General features: G+C 53.2%; 1 protein-coding gene and 1 pseudogene across 1 annotated transcript; both read left to right on the forward strand.

The window, feature by feature from the left end:
• Positions 1 to 1,427: 1,427 nt before the first annotated feature.
• On the forward strand, positions 1,428 to 11,615 carry LOC135278585 (pituitary tumor-transforming gene 1 protein-interacting protein-like). The gene is made up of 9 exons (XM_064385155.1): positions 1,428 to 1,512; positions 2,620 to 2,670; positions 2,764 to 2,795; positions 5,063 to 5,104; positions 6,051 to 6,159; positions 8,691 to 8,796; positions 8,904 to 8,969; positions 9,351 to 9,397; positions 10,861 to 11,615. The coding sequence occupies exons 1-9, from the start codon at positions 1,428 to 1,430 to the stop codon at positions 10,902 to 10,904; spliced, it is 582 nt and encodes a 193-aa protein (XP_064241225.1). The 3' UTR covers positions 10,905 to 11,615.
• Positions 11,616 to 15,068: 3,453 nt separating this feature from the next.
• Positions 15,069 to 24,286, forward strand: part of LOC135278586 (pituitary tumor-transforming gene 1 protein-interacting protein-like) — a 28,883-nt pseudogene continuing 19,665 nt past the window's right edge.

A 24,286-nucleotide genomic window follows, 5' to 3' on the forward strand; every position in this document is an offset into this window, starting at 1 on the left:
CTGCCAGGAGAGGCTCGGGTGGGAGGAACACAGGGCCTGACTCTGCCGAGCTCTGGTGGTGGCTGCTCTCCCACCTTCTGTCCGGGCAGGGGCTGCGCCCCGGGGCTGCCGGGCAGGAGCCAGGGCGGTGCCGAGAGCGCCGTGTCCGGCTGTGCACGGCAGGGAGGTGATGATTCACAGATCCCGGCGTGGCTGGAATCCCTTGTGCGTGGAGGATGAACTGTGGAGCCCAGTGATGAGAAGGGAAAGTGCTGAGAGGGGTCCTTCATGTGCTGGCCCAAAGGGCCCGTGGTGCCTCTGCCAGCCAAAGGCACAGGGAAAGCTGTGGGGCCTTTGCTTGAGAGCCAGCAAGGTCCAGGGACAGCGGGTGCCAAAGCCTTTTGAGCTGCCTTTCCCCTGCTGGGCTGCACCAGGCTCCAGTCCCCCTCCTGTCCTGGAACTGGGACCAGTAAATTCATTTTGAGTACCCTGAGTGCTCCCACTGGCCCTGCTCCTAGAGCTAAGGAGTGATGTCTGCAAACCTATCAGGGAACTGCAAGCAAGTTCCTCTTCCTGAGACCCCACTTGTGACTGGCTCTGTCCTCCTCTGCTGAGCCAGGGCAGCAGAGAGACCTGCGGGGAGCCAGGATGGATGGTGGATGGAATGTGGCCATGCCCTGGGAACTTGGAAAGAAGGGGTTAATGAGATGTAACAGGGAGCTTGGCTTTGAGACTGAGATTTCTACAGCCCTGCACATAAAGGCCACAAAAAGCTGGCACTAGGCCAATTCCAACCATGTGATAGGAAAGGTGGGACAAACAGCCAGCACTCTGAGAGGCGAAATCCCAGGGGCAGACTGAGCTGTGAGCACAGGCTGCCCAGCTGCATGTGGATAACTGTGCTGGGGCGGCCTGCTGTCATCACAGCCTCTTCCATTCCCTTCACAGCAGGGCTATGGTGGCAGCAGCAGCTAGGCCCTGAAGTGCCTGCTGCTGGAGAGTCTGTGCCAAACAACCTGTCTCTTTGCAAAGGTCACAAATTATTCCAAGTGGTGGTGTCAGTGTGTAGTGCTACAATGGTATTTCCAGGAAAATACCAGGTATATTTCAGGTATATTTCAGGAAAAGTGGTGGAAGAAGCAAACAATTCAACAGATCCTATGCTGTACGCCAGAGCTGCTGTATTTGAAGGGGGAAATGCTCACTGGGGCTGATAAATGGTCAGTGTTATAAATATGGTTAGTAATTCATGGGAATAAAAGATATATCAATATATATATGTATAAAATGAACTACTGCTGTACAAGGCGGGGGAGAGATTCTTCCCCAGGATGGTGAAACCGTGGCAGATGGACAGAGAGGCACCACCACATTTACATGTGAAGGAAACTCTGCTGCACAGGAGATGGGCATTCACAAGGACCTGCACCCAGTGACCCCAAGCGATGATGGCCCAGACAAGACACCTATCTGAGAGGACCAGGGCCATCAACGCCTTCCATCTGAATGCCGGACTCCGGGAATCAGGGAAGTGTATTATTCTATTCCCGGACGGAGGCTTTGTGCAGCCTCTGCCGCGGGCGAAATAAACCGTATAAGAACCGCTGCCTTGGAGCAGCCAGTGTGGACGGGGAGGAATTGGCGCTAGCGAGGCCAGTCTCACGTTCACCCACATCACCTCCCAGGGGTGCCTGTTCGATTGATTGGTGGCTGTCGAGACTGTGTTACGGTCGTGAAATAATTTTTATTTTTTATATTTTTATTAAAATTGGCTATTTTTCATTTTTCATCTATAACAATCAGACATTTCTCATGAGTTTGGAGAAAGCAGGAGGCTTGGGGGAGGCAGAACTTTGCAAATAAGCTCTGCCCTGAGAGGAGGTGATTTTAACTGTTGATACTGGTTTTTAAGTAGAGTATGAAGCTGAGAGAGAGGCTGATCATCAGCAGTGTAGCCCAGGCGTCAGTACTGGGACCGGTCATCTTCCTTCTTGATAGTGGTCTGAATAACGGGGCCCAGAGCACCCTCAGCAAGTTTGCTGAATTTCCTACAGTGGGAAGAGCTGCTGAGACACCAGCGGGTGACTCTGCACCCACAAGGGCCTCAACAAGCTGGAGAAATGGGCTGATGGAACCTCCTGAAGCTCAATCAAGGGCCGAGCAGAGTGCTCCTGCTGAGGAGGTGCAGCCCCAGCACACGCCATGGAAGGCAGCTCTGCAGAGCAGGATCTCTGCAGGTCCTGGTGGGTGTGACTGGCAGAGAAGGGAAGGGATCTGGGCAAACGCTGAGGGCTGCAGCCCACCGCCAGGTGGGTTTTGTGCCATAGAATCTCTGTGGGTGGGGGGGCTCCTGGGTGTGTCCCTCAGAAAGAACCCTGTGTTGTCACCACTCATGACCATTATGACACACTTGCGTTACTATAACCACCAGCGTTGGGTAGTGCCGGAGCACTCACGTTGTGACCCAGAGCAGCTGAGGAGCTTCCGCTGCTGCCAGCATCTGAGGAGCCTGTGTGCTACCAGTGTCTGTGGATCTTCCGAGTGCTGTCAGTGACCCAGGAACCTGAGCACTGCCAGTGACCGAGGAGCCTCTGAGTGACTCCAGTAAGTGAAGACAACCCTCGGAGTTCTGCCAGTGAGTGAAGAGGAGCCTCTTAGTCCTAGTGACTGAGGAACCTCTGAGTGCTGTCAGTGACTGAGGAGCCTCCGAGTGCTCCCAGTGACTGAGAAACCTCTGAATTCCAGAAGTGGGAGCCAAGCCTTCGAGTCCTGCCAGCGGCTGAGAGCAGCCAAGCCCAGGAGCAGCAATGGCCGAGGTGGGACAGGAGCCATCAGCGCCACGAGCCGTGCGCGTCTGCCGCATCTGTGTGGATTTCCTGCGCAACCCCGCTGCTGCCGTGGAGCCCTGCGGGCACGTGTTCTGCCACGCCTGCATCCAGCCCCAGGCTGCCACCGACGACGCCGCCACCTGCCCCACCTGCCAAGGGCCCATCGGCAGCATCCGCGTGCTGGAGGGCCAGGACAACCCAGCCCCGGTGGCCCCGCGTCGCCCCCGCCGCCGCCTCCATCCCTTCGTGGCGCGGTGGCGCCAGCGGCAGCAGCAGGAGGCGCAGGAGGATGCGGCTCCTGGAGGTGGCCGGCGCCGACGACGTGCTGATGGCGACCGGGCACCGAGCCCTGTGCCCCGCCAGCGTCCCCGCAGAGAGCAGGATGACCTTAGAAGAAACGGGCTGGGACAGCGGCCACCGAGGGGAATTGCAGCGCTGGCCGCAGGGGACAACCAACACCGTCCCCCTGCAATCTGATTTGATGTGGATCCTCCACGGCCCGTCTGAGCTGAAGACCAGCATGCTGAGACGGGCCTCGTCTAGTTTCTTCTACCCACTTTGGGGACACTTCAAGACTGGGAGAGTAGGAGCTGTTGGAGGGAAAGTATATAGTTGTAGATACTTGGGGAGAGGGTAGGATACTAGGATATTAGGATATTAGGATACTAGCATATTAGGATATTAGGATACTAGGACATTAGGATATTAGGATATTAGGATACTAGGATATTAGGATATTAGGACACTAGGACATTAGGATATTAGGACATTAGAACATATAGGACATAAGGACATTAGGACATAAGGACATTAGCACATTAGGACATCAGGATATTGGGATGTTAGGATATTAGGATATTAGCTATGAAATAAAGTTTTTTATTCCGTTTGAAACATTGGAAAGCAGTCATTCTTTATCCGCGTCGGACACATGGAAGAGTATCTCCTTTAATGTGATGTGTGTGGTGAGAGTTCACAACAGGGTACTTATTCCATGCTGATCATACATATTCATTACAAGGTACCTCCTAGCTAATTCACAAACACCACTTTCCTAGAACTAATTTGCATGCATTCGCCTTTTACTGGAATTACTTTTTTGGTCCTGGAGTTCATCTAAAGGGGTGTCTGGTGGTCATATTCACTGAAGGCTTCAGTATTACTGGTGACCTTACTTTGAACTTTTTCTTTGGGCATGCACTGTTGGTTTTAGTTATGTAGCTCACAAAAAACCCCTCTCTAGTCCTCTGTCTGTTTCTCCACTGGTTCCAGCTACATTTATCCTCCTTTGTGCATACCTTTACATCCTTCTATCTTTTTTCTAGTTAGTCCCAAAGCTTTATTCAGCAACTTCAGGGGAACTGAAAATTTCTAGTCTCTGTGTTATTTTTCAAGTCTCCCCTTTTCTTGAGACTGTCTCTTTTAGACAATCTCAATACTTCATTTTCCAGCACGAAGTGCTGCAACAACCATAACAGTTTGTCCTGTGTCCAGGTTCAGACCTTATCCACTCCCCTGCCCAGCTGGATGCATCCTGTGGGGATGCCTTCATCCATGGTGGCTCTGGTCCTGTGGCATGCATGGTGGCTCTGGTCCTGGGAGCCACCTGTGTCTGTAAACTGGGGTCTTCCTCCGCCAGATGGGGGTGGAAACAGGTTCTGAACATCAGCACAGATTTTGGCTGCAGTGCTGCTGCATTGCCTGGGCTGTGTCCTGCTGAAGGAGGATTTGGATGAACTGGCTGGGGTAGGGTACAGCCCTCGTGTGCAGCAGGAGGCCTCCTGCAGGATCTGTGGCTCTGTGTGTCCCTGTGTGCTCCTCTGCTTCTCCTGGCAGCAGCTTCTGTGTCTGGGGCTTGTTTGCTTGAGCTGCTCCATATCTGGTGCTACAGGACTGTATCACCCAGCCACTGCTTGCCCTCATCCTCATAGGGTCCCTCCAGACCGACTCCAGCTGTGTGCCCTGGCTGCCCTACTGCCACAGCAGATTCTCAGGCTTTTAGGGAAATAAAACCCAAGAGAGGAACTCGCAGCTTAGGGCTTTGTCAGCAGAGCAAGGCAGAACTTGCCTTGCATTTGGGCTTCCCACCATGACATGGAGCATGTGCTGAAGCTGGTGGCTCTTGCAGCAGCAGCATGCACTGCTGCTGGCCCAGTGGTGGGTAGGAGCAGGCTTGGAGGAGCCCAGAGTTTTAAACCACTGAAGCTCTTCAAAGTCCTGAGGTGTCTTGTTTTCTTCCTGCAGATTGTCGCCAGTATACGAACAGGAGCTGTGAAGAATGCCTGAAAAATGTCACTGTGAGTAGCAGCAGTGATGCTCCCAGCCTCTCACCATGCTGAAAAAGTTTCCTTCCTGGAAGCAGGGCTGGTCCCCTGCCCTTGTCCCAGACATGCTGCAAATTCCACCCACCTAAGAGGGTGAGAGGGCAATCCCTCTCTGGTGCTTTGGAAGGAGGTTGCTAGAAACTGGGTGGGTTTTGTTGTGTGCTTTTCGATTAGAGTAATGGAATTGCTGAGCTGCTTCCTGATGGATGGACGATGTGCTTGGAGAAGGGACTGAGTGGGCTGGGCTGGCTGGTCAAGTTCCCCTCCAGCAGCTGGGCCGTGGCACTGGCTGGGTGCAGGATGTGTGCTGGTGTCCTGCCAGTCCCTGCTGCCTTATCACAGATATCAGCACACTTGAACTTGAGTCAGATCTTGCAGCTGATGTAGCCAGAACCAGTTTGACCAAACCCCTACTGAATGCTGGGGTTGGGGATTGGAGCCACCAGGAGAGGAGCATGCAAAGCTCCGCAGATGGTCTGTAGTGGCTGGGCACATGCACACCTCTCCTGCTCATCAGCTTTGTGTGTGTAGAGCGCTTTGTCTCAAAGGCTTTCTTCTTATCTCAAAAATAAACGTAAAGGATTTGTGTTATTAATGGTGGGATTCTTAAGGCTGTCCTGGGCAGGGTCAGTAGTTGGCTCGATGATCCTTATCAGTCCCTTCCAGCTCAGGACAGTCTACAATTCTAAGCCAGGAGAAGGATTCTCAGCATCTTTACTTGCTCTAGAGCTCTGCACTCCCCTCTCCTGCCTGTCCTGGTGTGATCTGTGCTCACACAGCTCTTACTCCTGAGCGCCCTGTTGCTGCTGGGTGCTGTCTCGTGAGCCAGCAGAGGTGGCCCTGTGCTGTGGCTGCCAAGCAAAGCGAGGGTCGCTGTCAGTGCAGCAGTAACGCTGTGCTGCCTGCTCCTGTGTCCTAGTGCCTGTGGTGTGCCAGCAGCAGGAGGTGCATGGAGTACCCCGTCCGAAGAATCCTCCCGCCGGCCGACCTGTGCGAGCTCCGCTCGGCGCGCTGGGGAGTCTGCTGGGGTGAGTGCCAGCCTGGCTGGTGGCTGTGACAGTGCTTGCTGCTGTGGGAGGTTCCCCTGCCTCCCAGCTCTCTGCCAGTGTTGCAGTGACAGGCTGAAGGCAGTCAAGGTTCTGCAAACTTCCTGAAGCGTGGGCGGGGAAGCAGAGTATGAGCAGTTCCCTGCCTTCTGGCAAGTAGGACCTGTGAGGATTTAGCTACTCCAAAATACATCCCTTATGCTTTGGTGTGATGGAGGCTCCAGACATGGCTAGCGCCTGGGAACAGGAGTGGAAGGTTCTCTGTGGGCCTCTGCAGCCCTCCTGGTGTCTGAATCCCAGATCTCTCCTCTGCAGCTGGCAGGTGACTCTGTGCACTGCTTCTGGTTCTTCACGTGGCTGCTGTCCCAGGTGGGCTCCTGGAACCAGAGGTGTGATGACTTCTCTGGGAACCTGTGTGTGCTTCTAGTGCTGAGTGTACCGTGGTCCTGCTCAGCTCTTACCCACCTGAGAAAAAACCTCTTCTAAAACTACCCCTGCACATGCAGGTCTCCTCTGGGAGCTTTCTCTGGTGGGCAGCTGCCTCTCCTCCCTGCTGCTCTGTTTTCTGAAGGATTTCTGGAGAGATTGGTGCCTTGTTTAGACCAAGCTTAGTGCATGTTCATGCTCATACAGAAGCCAGCTTTTGGGGGCTGGAGAAGGAAGGAAGCAAGCTGGGACCTGGTTGCACTCACCCACCCCCTTGATGAGGAGCCTGGAGCTGAATTGCCGTTGCCTGTTATCTTTTGTGCTTGAAGCTGGGCTCTCTTGTCTGCCCACAAGAGTTCATACTGCTCTTATGCTTGTGGAAGAAGAATCTCCTCTTTGTGAGCCCTGTGGTATGCTTTTCTGAAACTTCTGTAAGACCTTGAAGTGCTAGTTTTGATGTGAGTAGCTTCACAAAAGGTTTCATTATAGAAGATCACATTCCTTAGCTTGCAAAACTCGCTATAGAGAAGATTAGTCCTGTGGGAGATTAGCTCTTATGTGATTCTGCATTTTTGGTGTGTGTGACTTAGCCTCTGTCATCAGCTGGAGGAGTGCCTGGTGCTCTGCCTCAGACCTCTCTGTGTGGGAAGGGGGGAGCTGAACCCCAGGCTCATCCTGAAACCCCAAAAGGGTTTCAGAAGCACTGACGCTGCTGGAGTCAGCTCAGGCTGGAGTACCTAAAAGAGGCTCTCTTTAGAACAGATAAAAGGAAGAAGTTTCTTACAATAAGGGTGATGAGACAGTGGCACAGGTTGCCCAGAGAGGTGCTGAATGCCCCATCCCTGGAAACGTTCAAGGTCAGGTTGGATAGGACTGTGAGCAGCCTGGTCTAGTGGAAGATGGAGTTGGACTAAATGACCTTCAAGTGCTCTGAGCAGGTTCAGGTGCACTGAGATTTCTGTAGCCTGGCTGTCGTGTGCAAAGTGGCTCCTAAACAAATATTTCCACAGGCACAATTCTGTGAACAGCCTGAACCACACTTGGAAGAACCTCCTCTTTGTTGTTGCCTGAAATCCTTGGCATGTAGATGTGTCAGTTTTGGCTGGTGTCTCTACTGCCATTACTGCAGGAGCTGAGTGGGATGAGCAGGGACCAGGGCTCACGGCTGCTGCCTCGCCATGTTCCAGCAGGCTTTGTTCTGTGTGTGGGCAAGCAGAGCCCCCCAGCCCTGGGGAGACGTGGCAGTCAGGTGCAGGAAGCAGGACTTGGCCCTCAGCTGCCTGAGCAGCACTGCTGGCCCCAACCTGACAGATTTTTTTTCAGTTTATCTCTTGCCCAAGGACTTCAGATGCCGCTAAGTGCTCATCTCATCAGAGATGTCTTCTGAGGCTGGCTCCCATGGACAGTAATTCCTCCCTGTCAGAGATGATTCCTTAGCCCTGAAGCCTTCAGTTGTTGGGTTTTTTCCCTCAATTTTTACCTGGATTAGTGATTAAGATAGCTTTGCTCCTGTTTCTGCCAGAGGAGTTTGACCTGAGTGCGTTTCTCCCTGCCAGTAACTGAGCACTCCTGTTAGCAGGGACACGTGCTCAGCTGGTGTTTATTTGTGGGTACCAACACTTGTTATGTCTACATAGGTTTATCTACATTGTTATCCACAGCTAACAATGTCCATTTGCTTTCCCAGGTGGCTGCACATCTCCAGCCCAGTGACTGAAGCTGCTGGTGACAGTAGCTGTATGTTCATAAACAAGATCAGAGAAAGTGGCTGTAGGATAAGAGGAAATGGCCTCAAATTGCACCAGAGGAGGTTTAGGTTGGATAGTAAGAAAAAGATTCTTCACTCAGAGGGCGGTCAGACAGTGGAACAGGCTGCCCAGGGCAGCGGTAGCATCCCTGGAAGCATTCAAAAAACACAGAGCTGTTGCACCTGGGGACATGTTGACTGGAAGACCTGGCAGTGCTGGGGGAACAGTTGGACTTGATGATCCTTGAGTGTTTTCCCAACATTAATGATCCTGTGATCCTATATTGTAACCCTATATTGTGTCTGTGTGAGCTAAACACGTTTTTGTCAAATCCTTCAGTGAACTTTGAAGCCCTGATCACTGCAATGTCCGTGGTGGGAGGAACACTTCTGATCATGTTGGGGGTCTGCTGCTGCTGCTGCTGTTGCAAGAAAAAGAGCAAAAAGTAAGTATATATTGGGGGGTGCCCTGATTGTGGAGCAGCTCAGATGCAGCCGTGTGCTGCTGCAGGACTGAGTGCTGAGTGCACTAAGGGGTTTTTCTGTCCACCAGGCCGGACAAGGATGATGAGAGAGCAGCCAGGGAGCGGGAGAAGAGGCGGGTGCGGCAGGAGGAGAGGTGAGTTTGTACCACAGGCCCTGAGGCTGCAGGATGACTTGGCTGCTGTCTGTGCCATCAAATGTGATGCCAGGAGGCACGTGGGGCTCAGCACATGCAGTCAGTGGCTGCTTCAGCCCTAGCTCACACACAAGCCTCATTAGGAGTGTCACGCCGGGGTGACTCGTGGATGTAGCATCACAAGTTTTGTGTATGCAGCTCCCTGAGGGCTGCTGATGTGTGGGCTCTGGTGGTCCCCAGAGACTCCCTGAGGTGGCAGGCTGAGCAAACCTGCCAGCCTGGAGCTCCCTTGTTTGGGAATAAGCAAGGAGCTCTGGCTCTTCTTGTTCCCTTTTGTACCACCAGTTACTGACTCATGGCTTTTTTGTTTGCCTCTCGCAGGAGAGCGGAGATGAAATCACGGCATGATGAAATCCGAAGAAAATACGGTACAGTGCTGACATGAGTGATTCAAACTAAGCTTTAGATGAAGCAGCCTCTGTAACTGTGCTCCTTGCCATGGTTACAGCTGTAGATGAGACCTGGCCAGCAGGGAAAATATGGTCCCTGCTTCTCTTGGCTCAGAGTAAGTGTAGAGATGCTGGGGTCATGGTGTGTGAGCCCATACAAGGGCTATTTTTCCTGGACAGGGAAGAGGAAGTGTATAATGTTCTCCAGAATGTGTTCTCCAAGCTTACCACGTGGGAGAAGTTGATGGAGCTTGACTAGAAGGTAGAAGCAGAAGCTGGCAGACACAGCACCATCATAATCCTGTTACCCTTCAGACACAGCCCTCCAGTAATTCTGTGGTTAGCCAGCAGTCTGAGGTGTGGGGCCAGGTAGGAATCAGAATGCCCACAGCTGCAGGAGCACAGAGCAGGCACCAATCCCACCCCAGCTCCTCTGTGCCAGCAGTGGTGTCTCAGTCCCCTGGGGATGGGAGTGCACAGCCTCCCTCCTGGGGCTGAACTGCCCCTCAGGTGAGTCCCACAGACCTGGGCCAGGTCTGGACCTGCCTGAGGAGAACATCAACTTGGAAGTTGCGCTGTCCCTCCAGCCTGCCCACTGGGGGTGCCAGGGGCTCTGCCAGTGTCTGGCTGTGGAGCACTTGGGCTCATGCATGCTGCACTTGGTGGTCTCTGGCTTTGGAGGGGCTGTAGGGAAAACTAGAGACCTTTCCTCTGCCTGCAGCTGCTGCCCACTGCAGGTCCAGGTTAGGCAGGAGATTCCAGGGCCTCTGGATGGGCTGGATCCTTTAGGAAAGAAAGAGCAGGCAAAGCTGTGCCTGAAGGAGCTCTTGGTATGGGAAGCATCTGCCTGTGGAAGGGCTGTGCTCTGGGTCTGTCTTGCCATGTCAGAGTTGTCTTGCTGCAGCCTGACCCCAGAGTTTGCAATCTTGTCCTTTGTGGCTCTTCTTCAGAAGTGTTGAGCTGGGAAAGCATCAAACAGCATGGCACATGGCTTGTTGCTAGCCCAAAAGTCAGCCCCATACCCTGCCTTGCCATTTCCCAGTCTCAATGCAGGAGCAGGGAAGCAAGTCTAAGAACAGTTTTAATTTCATTTGGGTCTGGGCTCTTTGCTTGTAATCCAGTCTGACAGAAGGGCTGTGTAGAGGGGAGAGCTCTGGAAGATTAGGCAGGCTGCTTTACCTGGACTGTACAAGGGCTGCCTGGGAGAGGAGTTTGCCATCAGGTCAAGCTTCTCAATGGATGTCTCCTCTTGTGCAGAAGGGGAGAGTGAAACAGTGCTGACTGTGGGCCCTGCACAAGTAAGAGCAGGTGTTTTGGGAGAACTGCAGCTGGGAGGCTTGAGGATGCTCAAATGACAAAGAGTTATTTCCCAGGACTGGTTTTCTTGCTGGCTGTGACCACTGTGGGAGCTGCTGTCTGAACAAATCTCTTCTCTCTTCTAGGCCTGTTCAAGGAAGAGAACCCTTACGCAAAATTTGAGAATTAGCATCTCCAGACACACCCACCCACCCTGGTGAACAGTGCCTTCTGCAGAGCCACAAGTCTCCAGGCTTCCCCCCACCACCATGGTGCCACTTCAACTGCCACAGAAGATGACCCAAATCCTTGGTGACACCATTGTCCCCACTCCAGGTGCTTGGTCTGGCCAGACTTTGCTCTTGCCCTGCTGGTGCAAGAAACCATGGTGACAATACTGGAAGATGGGGCATTTTTTCCTCACTCACCCCAGGGTGGTTGTGGTGTCCAAAGCAATGCACATAACAGTCCTTGTCCCAGCCAAGGGCAAAAGCAACGTCACACATCTCCCTCACTCCTGCCTCACCAAGAACACTTCATGCACACAGAGCTAGCCTCTTCTGCTCTTCCTCCCCCTCTTTTTTTTTTTTCTTTTAGTATATGCAAAAGCCAGCAAGAGTTTCCTGACATAAGGGCTAGCAGGAGGCTTTGGCTGTCACTCCAGGTGCATGCACTTATCCCAGCACATTAGCAGTCCTCTCAAAGAGCACAAGTTTCTGGTGATCTGGTGCTTCCAGGAGGAAGGTCTTATGTGCACCTTCTCACTTGCAACTAATCTGGGGAAATGCCCCAACTCTCCTACCTCTCTGTGCCTTTCTAGAAAGGTGGTCTTGGGCTCAATGGCCACGTCTGTTAGCAATACTGTAAGTTTCAAGTGCATTTACAATATGCTGACTGTATATTAAACTGATTCAATTACTGTTCTGGTCTGAAAGAGTTTAATTCTCCTTCCACAGCAAGCACAGGTCGGGAGTAGTGGCTGATGGAGTTGTCACTGTTGTGTGGCTCTGACTCACTGGGGGTAGCTGGGGGAGGCAGAAGCAAGGCTGCCTCGGGCTCTTGCTGGCCTTGAAAGGAACAGTCTGTTCCCAGAGATGTTCAGGCGTTAGGAAGAGCTTGGGATGGAAGCAAGGCTGCTCTCTAAGGAAGGAGCTGGCTGTTCTGGCAAGAGTTGGGCCTTTTGTCCCCTGGCCTCTCCAGGAGAGAGCCCCTGTGTGCGTGGGTGGCCTGGGGGCTCAGGCTGCAGCCCGAGCAGTGTAAGGGCCTGGGTGGGAAGGGGATGGAGCTGCCTGCTCTGGAGCCTGCCCAGGCCCGGCCCTGCAGCAGCCGCAGCCCCGTGTGCAGGCCGGGCAGGGCTGGGAGAGTCTGGGCTGAGGAGAGCTGCCCGTGGCCTCCTGCCGGGGAGGCTCCCGTGGGCCGGGGTGAAGCTCTCCCTCTGCACGGCCGGCCTTGTGGAGCTCAGCACAGCGGCCCCAGCTGGGCTCGGGGAGCTGAGGCGCCGGGAGCCCTGCCTGCTGCCCCAGGGGCAGGGCTTGCGGGTGACTTTTAATCCAGATTGTCGCCGGCTACTGCCAGGAGAGGCTCGGGTGGGAGGAACACAGGGCCTGACTCTGCCGAGCTCTGGTGGTGGCTGCTCTCCCACCTTCTGTCCGGGCAGGGGCTGCGCCCCGGGGCTGCCGGGCAGGAGCCAGGGCGGTGCCGAGAGCGCCGTGTCCGGCTGTGCACGGCAGGGAGGTGATGATTCACAGATCCCGGCGTGGCTGGAATCCCTTGTGCGTGGAGGATGAACTGTGGAGCCCAGTGATGAGAAGGGAAAGTGCTGAGAGGGGTCCTTCATGTGCTGGCCCAAAGGGCCCGTGGTGCCTCTGCCAGCCAAAGGCACAGGGAAAGCTGTGGGGCCTTTGCTTGAGAGCCAGCAAGGTCCAGGGACAGCGGGTGCCAAAGCCTTTTGAGCTGCCTTTCCCCTGCTGGGCTGCACCAGGCTCCAGTCCCCCTCCTGTCCTGGAACTGGGACCAGTAAATTCATTTTGGGTACCCTGAGTGCTCCCACTGGCCCTGCTCCTAGAGCTAAGGAGTGATGTCTGCAAACCTATCAGGGAACTGCAAGCAAGTTCCTCTTCCTGAGACCCCACTTGTGACTGGCTCTGTCCTCCTCTGCTGAGCCAGGGCAGCAGAGAGACCTGCTGGGAGCCAGGATGGATGGTGGATGGAATGTGGCCATGCCCTGGGAGCTTGGAAAGAAGGGGTTAATGAGATGTAACAGGGAGCTTGGCTTTGAGACTGAGATTTCTACAGCCCTGCACATAAAGGCCACAAAAAGCTGGCACTAGGCCAATTCCAACCATGTGATAGGAAAGGTGGGACAAACAGCCAGCACTCTGAGAGGCGAAATCCCAGGGGCAGACTGAGCTGTGAGCACAGGCTGCCCAGCTGCATGTGGATAACTGTGCTGGGGCGGCCTGCTGTCATCACAGCCTCTTCCATTCCCTTCACAGCAGGGCTATGGTGGCAGCAGCAGCTAGGCCCTGAAGTGCCTGCTGCTGGAGAGTCTGTGCCAAACAACCTGTCTCTTTGCAAAGGTCACAAATTATTCCAAGTGGTGGTGTCAGTGTGTAGTGCTACAATGGTATTTCCAGGAAAATACCAGGTATATTTCAGGTATATTTCAGGAAAAGTGGTGGAAGAAGCAAACAATTCAACAGATCCTATGCTGTATGCCAGAGCTGCTGTATTTGAAGGGGGAAATGCTCACTGGGGCTGATAAATGGTCAGTGTTATAAATATGGTTAGTAATTCGTGGGAATAAAAGATATATCAATATATATATATATAAAATGAACTACTGGTGTACAAGGCGGGGGAGAGATTCTTCCCCAGGATGGTGAAACCGTGGCAGATGGACAGAGAGGCACCACCACATTTACATGTGAAGGAAACTCTGCTGCACAGGAGATGGGCATTCACAAGGACCTGCACCCAGTGACCCCAAGCGATGATGGCCCAGACAAGACACCTATCTGAGAGGACCAGGGCCATCAACACCTTCCATCTGAATGCCGGATTCCGGGAATCAGGGAAGTGTATTATTCTATTCCCGGACGGAGGCTTTGTGCAGCCTCTGCCGCGGGCGAAATAAACCGTATAAGAACCGCTGCCTTGGAGCAGCCAGTGTGGACGGGGAGGAATTGGCGCTAGCGAGGCCAGTCTCACGTTCACCCACATCACCTCCCAGGGGTGGCTGTTCGATTGATTGGTGGCTGTCGAGACTGTGTTACGGTCGTGAAATAATTTTTATTTTTTATATTTTTATTAAAATTGGCTATTTTTCATTTTTCATCTATAACAATCAGACATTTCTCATGAGTTTGGAGAAAGCAGGAGGCTTGGGGGAGGCAGAACTTTGCAAATAAGCTCTGCCCTGAGAGGAGGTGATTTTAACTGTTGATACTGGTTTTTAAGTAGAGTATGAAGCTGAGAGAGAGGCTGATCATCAGCAGTGTAGCCCAGGCGTCAGTACTGGGACCGGTCATCTTCCTTCTTGATAGTGGTCTGAATAACGGGGCCCAGAGCACCCTCAGCAAGTTTGCTGAATTTCCTACAGTGGGAAGAGCTGCTGAGACACCAGCGGGTGACTCTGCACCCACAAGGGCCTCAACAAGCTGGAGAAATGGGCTGATGGAACCTCCTGAAGCTCAACCAAGGGCCGAGCAGAGTGCTCCTGCTGAGGAGGTGCAGCCCCAGCACACGCCATGGAAGGCAGCTCTGCAGAGCAGGATCTCTGCAGGTCCTGGTGGGTGTGACTGGCAGAGAAGGGAAGGGATCTGGGCAAACGCTGAGGGCTGCAGCCCACCGCCAGGTGGGTTTTGTGCCATAGAATCTCTGTGGGTGGGGGGGCTCCTGGGTGTGTCCCTCAGAAAGAACCCTGTGTTGTCACCACTCATGACCATTATGACACACTTGCGTTACTATAACCACCAGCGTTGGGTAGTGCCGGAGCACTCACGTTGTGACCCAGAGCAGCTGAGGAGCTTCCGCTGCTGCCAGCATCTGAGGAGCCTGTGTGCTACCAGTGTCTGTGGATCTTCCGAGTGCTGTCAGTGACCCAGGAACCTGAGCACTGCCAGTGACCGAGGACCCTCTGAGTGACTCCAGTAAGTGAAGACAACCCTCTGAGTTCTGCCAGTGAGTGAAGAGGAGCCTCTTAGTCCTAGTGACTGAGGAACCTCTGAGTGCTGTCAGTGACTGAGGAGCCTCCGAGTGCTCCCAGTGACTGAGAAACCTCTGAATTCCAGAAGTGGGAGCCCAGCCTTCGAGTCCTGCCAGCGGCTGAGAGCAGCCAAGCCCAGGAGCAGCAATGGCCGAGGTGGGACAGGAGCCATCAGCACCACGAGCCGTGCGCGTCTGCCGCATCTGCGTGGATTTCCTGCGCAACCCCGCTGCTGCCGTGGAGCCCTGCGGGCACATGTTCTGCCACGCCTGCATCCAGCCCCAGGCTGCCACCGACGCCGACGCCACCTGCCCCACCTGCCAAGGGCCCATCGGCAGCATCCGCGTGCTGGAGGGCCAGGACAACCCAGCCCCGGTGGCCCCGCGTCGCCCCCGCCGCCGCCTCCATCCCTTCGTGGCGCGGTGGCGCCAGCGGCAGCAGCAGGAGGCGCAGGAGGATGCGGCTCCTGGAGGTGGCCGGCGCCGAAGACGTGCTGATGGCGACCGGGCACCGAGCCCTGTGCCCCGCCAGCGTCCCCGCAGAGAGCAGGATGACCTGCGAAGAAACGGGCTGGGACAGCGGCCACCGAGGGGAATTGCAGCGCTGGCCGCAGGGGACAACCAACACCGTCCCCCTGCAATCTGATTTGATGTGGACCCTCCACGGCCCGTCTGAGCTGAAGACCAGCATGCTGAGACGGGCCTCGTCTAGTTTCTTCTACCCACTTTGGGGACACTTCAAGACTGGGAGAGTAGGAGCTGTTGGAGGGAAAGTATATAGTTGTAGATACTTGGGGAGAGGGTAGGATACTAGGATATTAGGATATTAGGATACTAGCATATTAGGATATTAGGATACTAGGACATTAGTATATTAGGATATTAGGACACTAGGACATTAGGATATTAGGACATTAGAACATATAGGACATAAGGACATTAGGACATTAGCACATTAGGACATCAGGATATTGGGATGTTAGGATATTAGGATATTAGCTATGAAATAAAGTTTTTTATTCCGTTTGAAACATTGGAAAGCAGTCATTCTTTATCCGCGTCGGACACATGGAAGAGTATCTCCTTTAATGTGATGTGTGTGGTGAGAGTTCACAACAGGGTACTTATTCCATGCTGATCATACATATTCATTACAAGGTACCTCCTAGCTAATTCACAAACACCACTTTCCTAGAACTAATTTGCATGCATTCGCCTTTTACTGGAATTACTTTTTTGGTCCTGGAGGTCATCTAAAGGGGTGTCTGGTGGTCATATTCACTGAAGGCTTCAGTATTACTGGTGACCTTACTTTGAACTTTTTCTTTGGGCATGCACTGTTGGTTTTAGTTATGTAGCTCACAAAAAACCCCTCTCTAGTCCTCTGTCTGTTTCTCCACTGGTTCCAGCTACATTTATCCTCCTTTGTGCATACCTTTACATCCTTCTATCTTTTTTCTAGTTAGTCCCAAAGCTTTATTCAGCAACTTCAGGGGAACTGAAAATTTCTAGTCTCTGTGTTATTTTTCAAGTCTCCCCTTTTCTTGAGACTGTCTCTTTTAGACAATCTCAATACTTCATTTTCCAGCACGAAGTGCTGCAACAACCATAACAGTTTGTCCTGTGTCCAGGTTCAGACCTTATCCACTCCCCTGCCCAGCTGGATGCATCCTGTGGGGATGCCTTCATCCATGGTGGCTCTGGTCCTGTGGCATGCATGGTGGCTCTGCTGCTGGGAGCCACCTGTGTCTGTAAACTGGGGTCTTCCTCCGCCAGATGGGGGTGGAAACAGGTTCTGAACATCAGCACAGATTTTGGCTGCAGTGCTGCTGCATTGCCTGGACTGTGTCCTGCTGAAGGAGGATTTGGATGAACTGGCTGGGGTAGGGTACAGCCCTCGTGTGCAGCAGGAGGCCTCCTGCAGGATCTGTGGCTCTGTGTGTCCCTGTGTGCTCCTCTGCTTCTCCTGGCAGCAGCTTCTGTGTCTGGGGCTTGTTTGCTTGAGCTGCTCCATATCTGGTGCTACAGGACTGTATCACCCAGCCACTGCTTGCCCTCATCCTCATAGGGTCCCTCCAGACCGACTCCAGCTGTGTGCCCTGGCTGCCCTACTGCCACAGCAGATTCTCAGGCTTTTAGGGAAATAAAACCCAAGAGAGGAACTCGCAGCTTAGGGCTTTGTCAGCAGAGCAAGGCAGAACTTGCCTTGCATTTGGGCTTCCCACCATGACATGGAGCATGTGCTGAAGCTGGTGGCTCTTGCAGCAGCAGCATGCACTGCTGCTGGCCCAGTGGTGGGTAGGAGCAGGCTTGGAGGAGCCCAGAGTTTTAAACCACTGAAGCTCTTCAAAGTCCTGAGGTGTCTTGTTTTCTTCCTGCAGATTGTCGCCAGTATACGAACAGGAGCTGTGAAGAATGACTGAAAAATGTCACCGTGAGTAGCAGCAGTGAGGCTCCCAGCCTCTCACCATGCTGAAAAAGTTTCCTTCCGGGAAGCAGGGCTGGTCCCCTGCCCTTGTCCCAGACATGCTGCAAATTCCACCCACCTATGAGGGTGAGAGGGCAATCCCTCTCTGGTGCTCTGGAAGGAGGTTGCTAGAAACTGGGTGGGTTTTGTTGTGTGCTTTTCGATTAGAGTAATGGAATTGCTGAGCTGCTTCCTGATGGATGGACGATGTGCTTGGAGAAGGGACTGAGTGGGCTGGGCTGGCTGGTCAAGTTCCCCTCCAGCAGCTGGGCCGTGGCACTGGCTGGGTGCAGGATGTGTGCTGGTGTCCTGCCAGTCCCTGCTGCCTTATCACAGATATCAGCACACTTGAACTTGAGTCAGATCTTGCAGCTGATGTAGCCAGAACCAGTTTGACCAAACCCCTACTGAATGCTGGGGTTGGGGATTGGAGCCACCAGGAGAGGAGCATGCAAAGCTCCGCAGATGGTCTGTAGTGGCTGGGCACATGCACACCTCTCCTGCTCATCAGCTTTGTGTGTGTAGAGCGCTTTGTCTCAAAGGCTTTCTTCTTATCTCAAAAATAAACGTAAAGGATTTGCGTTATTAATGGTGGGATTCTTAAGGCTGTCCTGGGCAGGGTCAGTAGTTGGCTCGATGATCCTTATCAGTCCCTTCCAGCTCAGGACAGTCTACAATTCTAAGCCAGGAGAAGGATTCTCAGCATCTTTACTTGCTCTGGAGCTCTGCACTCCCCTCTCCTGCCTCTCCTGGTGTGATCTGTGCTCACACAGCTCTTACTCCTGAGCGCCCTGTTGCTGCTGGGTGCTGTCTCGTGAGCCAGCAGAGGTGGCCCTGTGCTGTGGCTGCCAAGCAAAGCGAGGGTCGCTGTCAGTGCAGCAGTAACGCTGTGCTGCCTGCTCCTGTGTCCTAGTGCCTGTGGTGTGCCAGCAGCAGGAGGTGCATGGAGTACCCCGTCCGAAGAATCCTCCCGCCGGCCGACCTGTGCGAGCTCCGCTCGGCACGCTGGGGAGTCTGCTGGGGTGAGTGCCAGCCTGGCTGGTGGCTGTGACAGTGCTTGCTGCTGTGGGAGGTTCCCCTGCCTCCCAGCTCTCTGCCAGTGTAGCAGTGACAGGCTGAAGGCAGTCAAGGTTCTGCAAACTTCCTGAAGCGTGGGCGGGGAAGCAGAGTATGAGCAGTTCCCTGCCTTCTGGCAAGTAGGACCTGTGAGGATTTAGCTACTCCAAAATACATCCCTTATGCTTTGGTGTGATGGAGGCTCCAGACATGGCTAGCGCCTGGGAACAGGAGTGGAAGGTTCTCTGTGGGCCTCTGCAGCCCTCCTGGTGTCTGAATCCCAGATCTCTCCTCTGCAGCTGGCAGGTGACTCTGTGCACTGCTTCTGGTTCTTCACGTGGCTGCTGTCCCAGGTGGGCTCCTGGAACCAGAGGTGTGATGACTTCTCTGGGAACCTGTGTGTGCTTCTAGAGCTGAGTGTACCGTGGTCCTGCTCAGCTCTTACCCACCTGAGAAAAAACCTCTTCTAAAACTACCCCTGCACATGCAGGTCTCCTCTGGGAGCTTTCTCTGGTGGGCAGCTGCCTCTCCTCCCTGCTGCTCTGTTTTCTGAAGGATTTCTGGAGAGATTGGTGCCTTGTTTAGACCAAGCTTAGTGCATGTTCATGCTCATACAGAAGCCAGCTTTTGGGGTCTGGAGAAGGAAGGAAGCAAGCTGGGACCTGGTTGCACTCACCCACCCCCTTGATGAGGAGCCTGGAGCTGAATTGCCGTTGCCTGTTATCTTTTGTGCTTGAGGCTGGGCTCTGTCTGCCCACAAGAGTTCAAACTGCTCTTATGCTTGTGGAAGAAGAATCTCCTCTTTGTGAGCCCTGTGGTATGCTTTTCTGAAACTTCTGTAAGACCTTGAAGTGCTAGTTTTGATGTGAGTAGCTTCACAAAAGGTTTCATTATAGAAGATCACATTCCTTAGCTTGCAAAACTCGCTATAGAGAAGATTAGTCCTGTGGGAGATTAGCTCTTATGTGATTCTGCATTTTTGGTGTGTGTGACTTAGCCTCTGTCATCAGCTGGAGGAGTGCCTGGTGCTCTGCCTCAGACCTCTCTGTGTGGGAAGGGGGGAGCTGAACCCCAGGCTCATCCTGAAACCCCAAAAGGGTTTCAGAAGCACTGACGCTGCTGGAGTCAGCTCAGGCTGGAGTACCTAAAAGAGGATCTCTTTAGAACAGATAAAAGGAAGAAGTTTCTTACAATAAGGGTGATGAGACAGTGGCACAGGTTGCCCGGAGAGGTGCTGAATGCCCCATCCCTGGAAACGTTCAAGGTCAGGCTGGATAGGACTGTGAGCAGCCTGGTCTAGTGGAAGATGGAGTTGGACTAAATGACCCTCAAGTGCTCTGAGCAGGTTCAGGTGCACTGAGATTTCTGTAGCCTGGCTGTCGTGTGCAAAGCGGCTCCTAAACAAATATTTCCACAGGCACAATTCTGTGAACAGCCTGAACCACACTTGGGAGAACCTCCTCTTTGTTGTTGCCTGAAATCCTTGGCATGTAGATGTGTCAGTTTTGGCTGGTGTCTCTACTGCCATTACTGCAGGAGCTGAGTGGGATGAGCAGGGACCAGGGCTCACGGCTGCTGCCTCGCCATGTTCCAGCAGGCTTTGTTCTGTGTGTGGGCAAGCAGAGCCCCCCAGCCCTGGGGAGACGTGGCAGTCAGGTGCAGGAAGCAGGACTTGGCCCTCAGCTGCCTGAGCAGCACTGCTGGCCCCAACCTGACAGATTTTTTTTCAGTTTATCTCTTGCCCAAGGACTTCAGATGCCGCTAAGTGCTCATCTCATCAGAGATGTCTTCTGAGGCTGGCTCCCATGGACAGTAATTCCTCCCTGTCAGAGATGATTCCTTAGCCCTGAAGCCTTCAGTTGTTGGGTTTTTTCCCTCAATGGTTACTTTTTACCCAGATTAGTGATTAAGATAGCTTTGTTCCTGTTTCTGCCAGAGGAGTTTGACCTGAGTGCGTTTCTCCCTGCCAGTAACTGAGCACTCCTGTTAGCAGGGACATGTGCTCAGCTGGTGTTTATTTGTGGCTACCAACACTTGTTATGTCTACATAGGTTTATCTACATTGTTATCCACAGCTAACAATGTCCATTTGCTTTCCCAGGTGGCTGCACATCTCCAGCCCAGTGACTGAAGCTGCTGGTGACAGTAGCTGTATGTTCATAAACAAGATCAGAGAAAGTGGCTGTAGGATAAGAGGAAATGGCCTCAAATTGCACCAGAGGAGGTTTAGGTTGGATAGTAAGAAAAAGATTCTTCACTCAGAGGGTGGTCAGACAGTGGAACAGGCTGCCCAGGGTAGCGGTAGCATCCCTGGAAGCATTCAAAAAACACAGAGCTGTTGCACCTGGGGACATGTTTACTGGAAGACCTGGCAGTGCTGGGGGAACAGTTGGACTTGATGATCCTTGAGTGTTTTCCCAACATTAATGATCCTGTGATCCTGTATTGTAACCCTATATTGTGTCTGTGTGAGCTAAACACGTTTTTGTCAAATCCTTCTGTGAACTTTGAAGCCCTGATCATTGCAATGTCCGTGGTGGGAGGAACACTTCTGATCATGTTGGGGGTCTGCTGCTGCTGCTGCTGCTGTTGTAAGAAAAAGAGCAAAAAGTAAGTATATATTGGGGGATGCCCTGATTGTGGAGCAGCTCAGATGCAGCCGTGTGCTGCTGCAGGACTGAGTGCTGAGTGCACTAAGGGGTTTTTCTGTCCACCAGGCCGGACAAGGATGACGAGAGAGCAGCAAGGGAGCTGGAGAAGAGGCGGGTGCGGCAGGAGGAGAGGTGAGTTTGTACCACAGGCCCTGAGGCTGCAGGATGACTTGGCTGCTGTCTGTGCCATCAAATGTGATGCCAGGAGGCACGTGGGGCTCAGCACATGCAGTCAGTGGCTGCTTCAGCCCTAGCTCACACACAAGCCTCATTAGGAGTGTCACGCCGGGGTGACTCGTGGATGTAGCATCACAAGTTTTGTGTATGCAGCTCCCTGAGGGCTGCTGATGTGTGGGCTCTGGTGGTCCCCAGAGACTCCCTGAGGTGGCAGGCTGAGCAAACCTGCCAGCCTGGAGCTCCCTTGTTTGGGAATAAGCAAGGAGCTCTGGCTCTTCTTGTTCCCTTTTGTACCACCAGTTACTGACTCATGGCTTTTTTGTTTGCCTCTCGCAGGAGAGCGGAGATGAAATCACGGCATGATGAAATCCGAAGAAAATACGGTACAGTGCTGACATGAGTGATTCAAACTAAGCTTTAGATGAAGCAGCCTCTGTAACTGTGCTCCTTGCCATGGTTACAGCTGTAGATGAGACCTGGCCAGCAGGGAAAATATGGTCCCTGCTTCTCTTGGCTCCGAGTAAGTGTAGAGATGCTGGGGTCATGGTGTGTGAGCCCATACAAGGGCTATTTTTCCTGGGCAGGGAAGAGGAAGTGTATAATGTTCTCCAGAATGTGTTCTCCAAGCTTACCATGTGGGAGAAGTTGATGGAGCTTGACTAGAAGGTAGAAGCAGAAGCTGGCAGACACAGCACCATCATAATCCTGTTACCCTTCAGACACAGCCCTCCAGTAATTCTGTGGTGAGCCAGCAGTCTGAGGTGTGGGGCCAGGTAGGAATCAGAATGCCCACAGCTGCAGGAGCATAGAGCAGGCACCAATCCCACCCCAATCCCTCTGCTCCTCTGTGCCAGCAGTGGTGTCTCAGTCCCCTGGGGATGGGAGTGCACAGCCTCCCTCCTGGGGCTGAACTGCCCCTCAGGTGAGTCCCACAGACCTGGGCCAGGTCTGGACCTGCCTGAGGAGAACATCAACTTGGAAGTTGCGCTGTCCCTCCAGCCTGCCCACTGGGGGTGCCAGGGGCTCTGCCAGTGTCTGGCTGTGGAGCACTTGGGCTCATGCATGCTGCACTTGGTGGTCTCTGGCTTTGGAGGGGCTGTAGGGAAAACTAGAGACCTTTCCTCTGCCTGCAGCTGCTGCCCACTGCAGGTCCAGGTTAGGCAGGAGATTCCAGGGCCTCTGGATGGGCTGGATCCTTTAGGAAAGAAAGAGCAGGCAAAGCTGTGCCTGAAGGAGCTCTTGGTATGGGAAGCATCTGCCTGTGGAAGGGCTGTGCTCTGGGTCTGTCTTGCAGTGTCAGAGTTGTCTTGCTGCAGCCTGACCCCAGAGTTTGCAATCTTGTCCTTTGTGGCTCTTCTTCAGAAGTGTTGAGCTGGGAAAGCATCAAACAGCATGGCACATGGCTTGTTGCTAGCCCAAAAGTCAGCCCCATACCCTGCCTTGCCATTTCCCAGTCTCAATGCAGGAGCAGGGAAGCAAGTCTAAGAACAGTTTTAATTTCATTTGGGTCTGGGCTCTTTGCTTGTAATCCTGTCTGACAGAAGGGCTGTGTAGAGGGGAGAGCTCTGGAAGATTAGGCAGGCTGCTTTACCTGGACTCTACAAGGGCTGCCTGGGAGAGGAGTTTGCCATCAGGTCAAGCTTCTCAATGGATGTCTCCTCTTGTGCAGAAGGGGAGAGTGAAACAGTGCTGACTGTGGGCCCTGCGCAAGTAAGAGCAGGTGTTTTGGGAGAACTGCAGCTGGGAGGCTTGAGGATGCTCAAATGACAAAGAGTTATTTCCCAGGACTGGTTTTCTTGCTGGCTGTGACCACTGTGGGAGCTGCTGTCTGAACAAATCTCTTCTCTCTTCTAGGCCTGTTCAAGGAAGAGAACCCTTACGCAAAATTTGAGAATTAGCATCTCCAGACACACCCACCCACCCTGGTGAACAGTGCCTTCTGCAGAGCCAAAAGTCTCCAGGCTTCCCCCCACCACCATGGTGCCACTTCAACTGCCACAGAAGATGACCCAAATCCTTGGTGACACCATTGTCCCCACTCCAGGTGCTTGGTCTGCCCAGACTTTGCTCTTGCCCTGCTGGTGCAAGAAATCATGGTGACAATACTGGAAGATGGGGCATTTTTTCCTCACTCACCCCAGGGTGGTTGTGGTGTCCAAAGCAATGCACATAACAGTCCTTGTCCCAGCCAAGGGCAAAAGCAACGTCACACATCTCCCTCACTCCTGCCTCACCAAGAACACTTCATGCACACAGAGCTAGCCTCTTCTGCTCTTCCTCCCCCTCTTTTTTTTTTTTTTTCTTTTAGTATATGCAAAAGCCAGCAAGAGTTTCCTGACGTAAGGGCTAGCAGGAGGCTTTGGCTGTCACTCCAAGTGCATGCACTTATCCCAGCACATTAGCAGTCCTCTCAAAGAGCACAAGTTTCTGGTGATCTGGTGCTTCCAGGAGGAAGGTCTTATGTGCACCTTCTCACTTGCAACTAATCTGGGGAAATGCCCCAACTCTCCTACCTCTCTGTGCCTTTCTAGAAAGGTGGTCTTGGGCTCAATGGCCACGTCTGTTAGCAATACTGTAAGTTTCAAGTGCATTTACAATATGCTGCCTGTATATTAAACTGATTCAATTACTGTTCTGGTCTGAAAGAGTTTAATTCTCCTTCCACAGCAGGCACAGGTCGGGAGTAGTGGCTGATGGAGTTGTCACTGTTGTGTGGCTCTGACTCACTGGGGGTAGCTGGGGGAGGCAGAAGCAAGGCTGCCTCGGGCTCTTGCTGGCCTTGAAAGGAACAGTCTGTTCCCAGAGATGTTCAGGCGTTAGGAAGAGCTTGGGATGGAAGCAAGGCTGCTCTCTAAGGAAGGAGCTGGCTGTTCTGGCAAGAGTTGGGCCTTTTGTCCCCTGGCCTCTCCATGAGAGAGCCCCTGTGTGCGTGGGTGGCCTGGGGGCTCAGGCTGCAGCCCGAGTAGTGTAAGGGCCTGGGTGGGAAGGGGATGGAGCTGCCTGCTCTGGAGCCTG

Source organism: Passer domesticus, chromosome 11 (genome assembly GCF_036417665.1).
Source record: "Passer domesticus isolate bPasDom1 chromosome 11, bPasDom1.hap1, whole genome shotgun sequence".
NCBI classification, from domain to species: Eukaryota; Metazoa; Chordata; class Aves; order Passeriformes; family Passeridae; genus Passer; species Passer domesticus.

Bases quoted from the DNA above. Each gene is read 5' to 3' on its own strand.
- LOC135278585 (XM_064385155.1), top strand. From the start codon at position 1,428: ATGGCCCAGACAAGACACCTATCTGAGAGGACCAGGGCCATCAACGCC. The intron at 6,160-8,690 runs GTGAGTGCCAGC...CAAATCCTTCAG, and splicing joins GCGCTGGGGAGTCTGCTGGG to TGAACTTTGAAGCCCTGATC. The intron at 8,970-9,350 runs GTGAGTTTGTAC...TGCCTCTCGCAG, and splicing joins CGGGTGCGGCAGGAGGAGAG to GAGAGCGGAGATGAAATCAC.